Below are 10,924 nucleotides of genomic sequence, written 5' to 3'. Positions count from 1 at the left end.
GCTTTTTTAATCAGTGCCGCCGTCACCAGCACCGAGATCAAGACGATGAACGACCCAAAAACCTAAGCAACCAGGGCCGAAAACTTAAAAGCTACATGATCGCACACGTGGATCGAGCGACGCCCTCACCGCCGACGATCGACGTCGTCAGCGAAGGGGAGCTGCTAGAGGACGGCGACAGAAGGAAACGCTCATGGCGGCTGGCTAGATGCCTTTTCTTTCTTGGTCATATCAAACATATTTCATCATAAAATTTTACAAAACATGTACTCCCTCTGTAACTAATGTAAGGCGCTTTTGTTGTTTAATTAGAGCAACTTCAATGGGGCGACCCATTTTGTCTGTTTGGATTATCCGGACACAAAACTCAGTCCAACGGGGCGACCCAAACAGACATGGCGTTCGCCTGCTGTCCATTTGGTGTCCGCTCGGACCCATTTTGATCTCAAATCTGAAAAAATTTAGGTCAAAAGCGGACACAAAGCGGACGTTGTTTGTGCCCTCTTCGCCCCCTCTGTCCGGCTGCATGTACCGGCTGGCCCACTTGCCATCCACCCATCTGTCCTATCCCGTCTCTCTCCTCCTTTTCCTCTCTCTTCTCCCCCACCCACCCACCCACCCCACTGGAGCAACGCCGGCCTGCCCTCCGCGCCTCCGCCCCCGCGCCTCGCCTCCCTAGCTCCGCGCTTGGCCGTGCCCGGCCTCCCCGTCTTGGTGCATGCCGCCGCACATGGACGGCCCGGCCACGTCGTCGCCCGAGCTCCAGGCGCGCCTGTGCGACCTCGTCGAGGGGGGGCGTGGCCGAGCGGGGCGCGGCTGCTGCGGAGTGCGCGCGCGTGCGAGCGGGGATGCGGCCGAGCCGGGCGCGGCGGCCGCGGAGGGCAGGGGCGAGCTGCGGCGCGGTGAGGTGAGCTGCAGCGAGGCGGGCAAGGGGAGCGTTCGCGGTGAGCGGGCGCGTGGAGGGCGTCACGGGATGCGGGGCGCGGGACAAGCTGCGTCTGGCGAGCGAGGCAGGCAGGCGGCGCGGGAGCTAGCGCGACGGCCGCGGCGAGCGCGAGCGCGCACGCGAGCTGGCGCGTGCAGGCGGCCGCGGGGCGACTTCCCTTCCTTGTGCAGCCACCCACATCCAGAGCCAGAGCCAGGGACAAAAACAAAGGAGTCTCGCAGGCGAGCGACCGTGCGTGCGTGCATGCATGAGCATGGCATGGCATGGCAGCGACATGGAGATCACGTACAGTGCTGGCACAGCGGACGCCATTGCCAAATATACGTGCGTGCGTGTTGGCGCTGCCGCTCCACCCTCCGACCGGGCCCTGCCCATGCACGCCCGCCCCATCCGTCACGACGACGCACCACAGCTCGTGTCTGGCAGAGTATGAACTGCTAGCAAGTCTGGCCAATCATGCATCGCAGCGTGCGGGCGCAGCGGCCGCGGGGCGGGAAGAGGCCGAGCTGCGGCGTGGAGGCAAGCTCGCGGGCGCGGGACGCGCGTTGAGGCGGCGCGGGAGCTCGCCCACCAGGTGTTCGACCGAATGCCGACGCAGACATGCATAAAATGCGTCTTGGCCCCGTTGGGCGTACCGACCGCCCCATACAAAAAAGCGGATACGGACGCGCGGACAACCGACAAAAAAGAACAAAATCGATGTTCGTTTGGATCGGTCCATTGGACTTGCTCTTAATTGTAGTATATGTTTCAATATACTCCCTCTGTTTCTAAATATATGTCTTTTTAGACATTTCAAATGGAGTCTTTTAGATATATGAGTCTTTTTAGACATATTCTAGAGTGTAGATTCACTTATTTTGCTTCGTATTTAGCCACTTGCTGAAATCTTTAAAAAGACCTATATTTAAGAACGGAGGGAGTACTTGTGTAATCTTTTCATATTTTTAAAACTGAAAAGATTCAAAAAATAGTAATTCAAAATTCGGGCGCTATTTGCAATTTCCGCGATAACTAGATTGTGATTTTTCAACCAGAAAGAAATTGTGATTTCCTCCACATTGTGCAGGACCCATCGGTCCTGTGCTTCGTCTGAAGCGCTTCCATATGTCCAACTCCAAACCCATCCCAGAACCCGACTAAAGTTTCAAACCGGACATCTTCCCGATCCTTATGGCGACCTCGCCGCCGCGGAGCCCTAACTCAGGCGATCGGCCCGAGACCGCTGACCTCGCTCTCGCAGCTCCGGCACAGCCCACTCGCATATGGAACTCCCTCGTCGCCCGTCTCCCTACGCTACCGAACTCCCTCCTCCTCGTCGCCGCCTCCGATCTCCTCCGCCGCCTCTTGGCGGTCCGCAGACGCCGCCGCCGCCGCCGCCGCCCTTCTCTCCCACTCCCCATCTACGATGAAGCCGCAAGCTCCGCCCGGTGAGAACCTCTACTCGAATCAGCGCGGCGCCTGTGATTCCAATGCCGCGCAGGCTTTTGCTGGAGTAGTGCTGTACTTTGTGCTCTCGTTGACTGCTGACAGAACGGAGTAGATTTGTGCGGATTTAGTGTTACAGGTTACGAGATGACCTGTGATGAACTTGTAGAAACGTGTTCAGGAATTGGTCACTCGACCCAAAATATAGGACCCACCACTACTCTTGAGCTAACGCATCATAGATCTGGTCATCTAGCTATCTGTCCGGTGTTCCTTGTTTGTGAAGAATTACCTGGAATGCTTTTGACTATATGTTATTAACAGGGTTTCTGGTGAGATGCCCAAAGCTTTTGCCATCTTAGAAGATATCGTGCAGCATACTTTATCTGATTTGCATAGCATTCAGAAGAGCTTACTTTATTGGAAGTCCAAAGCTGAGGTATTAAGTCAATTGATAACTTTTTTTTGCCTTTTTAGTATGCAGAGAAGTTAATATTATTTTGCTACTTACCTACTTTTGCCTGTGGTAATTTTTCAGGGAACAAACTCACATAAAATGTACTTTATGATGTTTGAAAGAGGTCCAAGGGCCTTCCTTGAAGCAACATGTCAAACACTAACTAGACTCAGGAGCAATGGGAGTCCATCCGAGTACCTTTTAGGCTCTGCATCTGATATAGTCTCAGTAAAACTTGCTGTCCTGACGAATATGCAACATCGATTGGCTGCTTTTCTGGCTGAGGTTTGCTACTCTAACGTGTTTATCGTGAAAAAGTAGCAATATCGCCATGGTTTCAACTTTCTGCTGATGTGAAGTAGAATAAAACAGTCAAAAAGCATCTTCGTGATTAACCTTGCTCCTGCTCTCCAAAAAAAAGGAAACAAAAAGAAACTGTTGTATCGCTGTAGTCAAATTTCAAAGTTATCTTTATTTGAATAATGTTGCTTTGTGCTACATGACTTGTCATTTACATGAACTTAAACTCTGACTTGCTTCTTCTATAGGTTTACTCTGAAGTTGATAAATGCAGAGAAGGATTAACTGAAAGTTCAGATAAATCACTACATACACTATTTGTTATTTTGAACACCGTCTTCCCCAAATTGGAGGTATCTCTTACAAATGCTAGTGAGGTATGCAATGCCTGTTGTCCATATATTTGGATTTGTAACATGTTTTGCCTCTTTGATGCTATGTCGTTTAATTAGTTAAAACACATGTCTTCAGGGGCAAACTCTACCATTCACTCATGACGAAAACTCATCTCAACTTATCTTCGAAAGATTGCCAGAGGTTGATGTTGAGAGTCCACAATGGAGTGAGGCCTTAGCAACAGATGCTATTAGTCTGATCTATGAAAACCTCCAGAAGCTAGATAGTTTTGTTTCCTCTCAGGTAAGTAACTCATTTCAACGATGACACATGTGAGATCATCGTCTTCCCAGTCTCATAGCACAATGACCTTAGACCATTACAGGGTTAACACATTTGAGGGGATAACTTGGCAGTGACGGCTCCTTCAGGGGGGATGTGAGAGTAGAGATGTGGATGAACCTTCCTTTTCTGTCCGTCTTAAAAGAAATCAGGATACAAGTGCCTCTCTTCATGGGGTGCCATCTCTAGTAGATGGAAACCATCATTAGGAAATAGATAACTAACATATATAAATAGGAAATAGATAAAACAGGCAGGTGGATTTTAGAAATATTTCGCTGAAATATATATAAAAGCTACCCTCCAGTCATGGGGATTGTTGCCAGTTTGCCACCCTTCTGCATGTCTTTCGTCCTCTATGCCATAAAACTCAGGTTCTTGATTTCTGTTACCTGAGTTGTTGGAGGGGTATTAAAGTTTTAATTTCGGTATTTTATATTTACCCGTTTGTGCTTATCTATATCTATATGCCAGTCACACATGCTTTCTTATTATAAATTGGTGGTAGGATTACAGCTATACCAATACCAGTATAGTACCAATGACAGAATTGAAAATATCAAGCATGAGGTATCTGAATTAATCCTGTGGATAACATAGCGATAATGTGTAGCTTGTATGGCACTCCATGTAAAGTACATGCTGCTTAGTATTACGTAATTTATCTGAAGCGTGTTTTTGTTTGCGGATAGCTTTCAAGTCATAAAAAGCCAAGAAATATGACCATATACTGGTTACCCTACACGTGTGGAGCAATTGGCCTCTCTGCATGTTCCCTATGGCTTTTGCGCCATAGTAGCTTGATGGGAAGTTCTGACATGGACAACTGGATTCAAGATGCTAAGGAGTCAGTTGCTGGATTCTGGGATGAACATGTTGAGAGACCAGTAAGACACTTTCTTTATATGTCTTCTACTATTATTTATCTTATATGGCATTCTAGTGTAAGTTAACTGAAGGCAAATCAAGGTATTTAATGAAGGCAGAGGCTTTTCAGGTTGGTTCTGGTTGTACATTTACTTATGCAAGATATCGTGTGAGGTCCTGCCAGAAGCATTGGTTTGTTTGTCACATATAACTGAAAAAAGAAGCATGCCGCCTTGTGCGTTACTGGCTGTAGTGTTTGCTTATGGTGGTAACAGATTGATGGAAGTGAATTCATGTTTTCCTTACGGGAGCATTTGTATATGTTAAGATGAAGATGCTTTAGTAGATGAGCATATATTCATATATAAGCCACAAAGCTTGTCAATATTCACCTTCATCGGTGTTGTAATTGTCAAAATACTGTTCAATTTTTATGCGGAACTGTTGAAGTCCAGAAAGCATTGCTACAAGCTGGTCTACATTTCTATAAATTTGGAAATCAGTCAAGTTATTGTGCTCACTTCATGACTGCCTTTTATGTTTTGACAATTGCAGATCATTTCCATTAGAGATGAGCTATTCGAGACATTCAAGCGAACAGATAAACGTGTAATGGAAAGGGAAGAGGTCCAACTAACCGAAGAATCATTGCACAGGTTGTTCCCAATGCTGTCATTCTCTAATCTGAATTATTATACTCATGGTTCTTTCTTGAAATAGAGTAGAGCTATTATAGCATGACTTTGAGGAGATGAGATACTAGAATAGGGAGAAACAGATCATAGATGAGACAGGACTTACGGTTAAAAATAGTAATCATAGACTGATCTCTTCTTGTTTGTTCTTATGAGTAACAACACGCAGCCTTTTATAGGCCAACTAAACTTGTCCCCAATACTGTTCTTTGTCTAGCAATCCAATCCAACTCAAACTCAATTTGTCAATCCGCACCCATTACTCTCTCCATTTTTAAATGTAAAACGCATTCAATTGTTTATGACAACTGATAATTTCTCCATTGATATGTGGTTATGTGAAACAGAACCACAATTCACAATAATCATAAGCAAGTACATTTGAATATGGATCTACCGACATCAATTTTATGTCACATAAACTGCCTTGTCTTAACCAATTCACAATCATAAGCAAGTACATTTGAATATGAATCTACCGACATCTAATTTCATGGAGTAATTGTTGGTCAAAGTCAGTATAGTACAATTTATGTACACCCTACATTTTTAAAGAGAGAGAGTAGTAATATAAACAGAACCTTGTTCATCCAAACGCCTACGTGCTGTTCCTTATGTACTTTCATTTTGCTATAATAATATTGCTTCATTTTGGAGCGGCGTAATTATCCCAGTGAAAATCTATTTGTTCGCATTTTCTTGAATATGTAAAACTTTAGCGTCGCATTTTATGTTCTGAAATGCAATAGAGTACCAAATCACATTGTGCATTATTTGACCATGCTGGTTACAGGATGTTAATTACCTTTTGTGAGCAAACTTCAAAGGAAAAACCAGCACAAGATGCATCATTGCAGGAGTTGCTGGAGATTGTCATGAAAAGGTAAGACTGAACTTTTAACCATACATACTGTTGTTCATTCATCCTGTATCTTCAGCCAGTTGTTGCAAGTTCAATGGCCACTTGAATATTGTAATTTCTTGTTGCTTACTCTGGAGCAATACTACATGTCCACCTTCCTGTTCTGCCTTATAAAGACATCTTCAATCGCTTTTCAGTTCCCTTGTGCAACTAAAATAGTGTTGGCACTGGGGCTGACAAAAGATAAGCATTTTATGGGGGGCGTAAGAAAGCCATCTGAACTAGTTTAAGTCATATGGAATATGTGAAAAATCTTGGTCATAGCAGCAAATAATTCCACTCGGTGGATTTTTATTTAATGCTTATTTACATTTGCATTTAAATGTTTAGTACCTATTTTTGAGAATCCCAATCGAACTTGAGTTTCTGCTGTGAGTGATAGAAACAAACTTCAGGAAGCTAGGGATAGTACCTATTTGTTCAGCATGACTCCTAAGAAGCGGTCGATACAAATACAATTTATATATCTACAATTGCATCCAGAGAGTCGCATGCTTTACAGATACTTTAGGCATGTTGCTTATATATCTTGATATCTAGTAATTTACATGTGTTTTGGCTCATCCCGCAATGGATTAGTTCTTTATATGGTGTTTGTTTCCTTCAAAGCTGTCTTGGCTGTTTATATTCTATGAACCATCTGAGTAATGTGTGAAAAAGGACGACATTGTTCCTGTTTATTTGTGCATTGAGCTGTATTGTACATAAATGCAGATATGAGAAGGAATCGATGCATCCAATTCAGAATCTGTTCAGTGGAGAATTAGCACGAGCCATGCTTATTCAGGTTTTTTTTTTCGTTTCTTGTGCATTCAACTCAAGTTAACTTGCATTTTTTCTCACCCATCTTGGAAATTTCAGGTTCAGAAGCTAAAACTGGATCTTCAGGAGTAAGTTGTACTATTATATCTGATAATATTAGTTACATGCATAATGATAAAATGTGCATTTCTTTGTATTTATATATTATTTATTTACACCAGAGATGATTGAATTGGTCTTATACAGGGCAATGCTGGAACTGGATCAGATTCTCAAGGCAAATGAGATAAACTTTGCTATTCTTGCAGCTCTGCCTGCATTTGGTCTTCTGCTTCTCCTGCTGTTTTTAGTGCGAGCATGGGCTATGCATGTATGTATATAGATTCTGTTCATTATCTTCTTGATTACAATACATCTAAGGCATCTGACGCAAGTGGTTATAGGTCTTCGAGACATTCATATGTTGCTTTCTAATATGTTTGTGCTATACATCTTGTGCGGTTTGCACCATGGTCATGTCCTATTTGCCATTCGTACCATGAACAGGCGTGTGAAAAGTTAATAGGATTGCAGTTTAAATGTCTAACATTTACTGTCACAATAATATAGGACCAAGGTGCAGAGGGAAGAGGAAGGATTGCACGTCATCAGCGGTGGCAGCTACTCATAGAAGTAGAGCGAAGACTTAAAGAGTTCAAGAAATGCATGATTAATGAGATGGTAATATTATCTATAGATGTTTAGTCTATTCTACGCATTAATTTTGACGTGTACACATATTCCATTTCAAGTTTTACGTCACATTTGGCCTGTTGGTGGGTAACTAGTTTCCTTATTATGACTATCAAACTTGCCGGTTGCTTTTAATCTGCACAATATTGCCCGTTCACCAAAATATGAGGGGGGGCAGAACTTTGAAGACGAATAAACTGAGACGAAAGTGATGTTCTGTTGATGAGATGAATGGGCTCGTTTGTCAGGAACTTTCAACTAGTGATTGATTCCCTTAATTTCCTGCTTCACAGGACGAGGAGGCGAGCTGTAAATTCGGATTGACTCTCTACACCCTTGATAGATTATACAAAGCTGTTGAGGTGCATGCGAAGGAAACAGGCGAGTGGTCAAGGTCAGTCATCTAAAAATTCTCTTTCTGGCCTCTCTACTTGATTATTGTGGATGGCCTGTGGACCAAATCGCGTTTGCATTGCAGCTTGAGAGATGACATGTTTAATCTGGCAAAGCCTAATATCGGAGTGGCGGACAAGCTGGATGTTCTTAAAGGGCTCAAGTGGAACTACGCCTGCTTACGTCCATCGCTGTCATGAACTTTAGCTGTGATTCATTTTTGAGATGGTTCTACCCTGAAACCATACGGTGACATGCAATCCACTTTGCATATTTTTTGAGAATAGTCTTTTGATGTGAATGCTTCGGAGCCTTTTGCTCTGTGCAACGGGATAGCCACCACACCGTAAGTTTGCGCCAGGGGTTCCTGAGTTTCATCTATTGCAATCTGTGTGTTGCTGCTACACGCAATGGGCTTGTGGCGTTGCTGCTACACCCATTTGACCTTTAAACTGGAATATACTTCTGTAAACATGACTTTTTACCCATTCGTTTGTGTTTGTTGCACCGTTGGCGTTTTTCTTTGAACATTCACCGCTGGTGTTGTTTATTTCTCGTGTCTAAAGGAAACGATTCCGAGGTTGAAGAGCATTCCCTTTCTTAAGAACAAAATGAACAGGATTTCACAGGCTTATTTTCTTTTTCTGAAAAAAGGATTTCACAGGCTTATACAAAAGAGTAGGTATTATTGGGCTTTTAGCCCATTTAATATTTTCAATAATTCCTGAAAATCTTAGAGGCCCATAAGGGAAGTGTGAAAAGTTTAGCCTCACCCTGATTGTGATGAAATCACTAATTAAGTGGTACCCTTGCAAACCATTACAAAGGTCATGTGTTGATTACCCTAAAAAAGGTCACGTGTTGACAAGTGGCGCATTGTACCACTTGTCGTAACCTGTGAGTTCTTTTTTTATATATATTCGTTTTCGCAAAACGTTTTAACTCTTGAATCATATGTCGAAATCATGAACCGTTTTCATTGTTGGATTTTTCACCCCGAGATCTTGGAAAATACATCCCACGTTAATAGGTTTTGACAAAAAACTTAGAAATACAAAAACAAAACCTAAAAAAATGAAACCAGAAAGACCGAAACCTAGAATTAAAAAAGCGTAACCCAAAAGCATGGTTGTGTCATTTTTTTCATTTTTTTGGGCAGACTACTTTTCCTTTTTCGAGAAGTACATGTTGTGGTTTTTCGTTTTCGGGAAGCACAACTCGCGGGAGCATATGCTCTGCTTTTCCCTTTTCAATACTCACTGCCTTTTTTTTTTAGGAAGCACATTGTCCTTGTTCCTTTCCGGGAAGCACAATTACGCTTTTCATGGAAGCTTATGTTGCGTTTTTTTGAGGAAACACAATTGTGGACGTGCTTTTCCTTGATGTGCTTATCTATACCAATATAAAAAGATCCAAAGAGGCAGATCTAAACCATCCCAATCGTCAAATCATGTTATCTAGATGTTCAAATCGCTCTGATGTTGAGCATCAAACACGTTTAACACTCTAATTACCCACCACTGCCATTGGTTATAAACATGTTTTGACTCAATGCTATCCCATAAAATCTGCCATGTAATTACTATCCTACCATTCCCGCGAAAAAGTAATTGATATCTTATCAAATACCAATGTGCAACAGATATATCTTACCTAATATAACATGCAACTAATATCCTACCTAATATAAATGTGCATTGCACATACATTATTACTAGTCATAGAAGTACATGCCGTGCTTCTAAAAAGTCAAATGGAAAATTAAGAAAAAATCGAAAGCCAGAAAAAACGCGTGACACAAAGGAAAAAAACAGAAATCCTGAGGGCACGCCCAATGCACGACACGTGGCGGCTGCTGGGGGCACCACTTGGTGCGCTCCCAGGGGCCTAAAAATGACCTCCGCGGAAGCCTCAAAAGGATGCCCGTTAGATAGTTGCTCCCCGATTGTGAAGGGTGTGTTGGACCACCCCCACTATAGGGCTATTGGGCGCCTCTCCGTAACGTAACTGATCACTAGTTTTTTTAGGGATGCTGAGCACTAACTTTTTCTAGGGGTAACCCAAGTTTTATTCGGTAAAAGCCCAGAATGTGGGTACAATTCTAGTCATGGGATGGGCCAAACCAAACGTGACATCCTAAACGTAATGAAAGGGCAAACTTGGCTAAACTGTATGTTACGACATTGACAGCATGACCTTCAAAAGTAAATCACAATTAAATAAAGATGCTTGAAGATTTTTTTTTATAGATAATGGATCCATTTCGCCTCAACAACCTTTGTGGATAGCTCCGATAACCTCCTTTCCATCCGATGCAACCACAAAATTATGGAGGTTGAGATTTTGTGCTAGAGATAGGACCTCCCTACAGCTATTGCCTCCAAAATCGAAGGATCATCTACTGCTCCTATAACAAGAACTGAGCTACCCAAATAGGTGCCACCTGCATCTCTACAAACCTCAGCGGTAGACCCTCCCTACTTCCTTTCAACATCCTGTGTTGACATGTATTTTTGCATAGCTCATTGGCGGGGCTTTTAGGCATTGGTTGTTGACCACGGGTATGGATGGCTAGCCTTGAGAAGGAACCGAAGGAATTTCTTTCATCATGTCCAACAAATCGATGAACCTGTTGAACAATGAATAGATTGGGGATTTTGAAAAATGATCTTGTGGATATCCTTGCGACATGCTGTCCATATAGCCCAAAGAGTGTCTAAGAGCTTCACGAAGAGAGTATGTGA

The 10,924-nt window shown here is 43.1% G+C and overlaps 1 protein-coding gene across 1 annotated transcript; it reads left to right on the top strand.

Moving 5' to 3' along the window:
- The first annotated feature begins 1,956 nt into the window (after positions 1 to 1,956).
- On the top strand, positions 1,957 to 8,687 carry DGS1 (dgd1 suppressor 1). The gene is made up of 14 exons (XM_048676490.2): positions 1,957 to 2,376; positions 2,699 to 2,813; positions 2,913 to 3,116; positions 3,380 to 3,508; positions 3,603 to 3,770; positions 4,502 to 4,696; positions 5,232 to 5,332; positions 6,165 to 6,254; positions 7,008 to 7,080; positions 7,155 to 7,183; positions 7,302 to 7,425; positions 7,665 to 7,775; positions 8,081 to 8,181; positions 8,266 to 8,687. The coding sequence occupies exons 1-14, from the start codon at positions 2,120 to 2,122 to the stop codon at positions 8,378 to 8,380; spliced, it is 1,812 nt and encodes a 603-aa protein (XP_048532447.2). The 5' UTR covers positions 1,957 to 2,119; the 3' UTR covers positions 8,381 to 8,687.
- Positions 8,688 to 10,924: the final 2,237 nt, after the last annotated feature.

This window comes from Triticum urartu, chromosome 1A, assembly GCF_056163025.1.
Source record: "Triticum urartu cultivar PI428250 chromosome 1A, HENAU_Tu73, whole genome shotgun sequence".
Lineage (NCBI taxonomy): Eukaryota > Viridiplantae > Streptophyta > Magnoliopsida > Poales > Poaceae > Triticum > Triticum urartu.
Note: the sequence above shows the minus strand (reverse complement) of the source record. Positions and strands in the feature narration are given on the sequence as shown.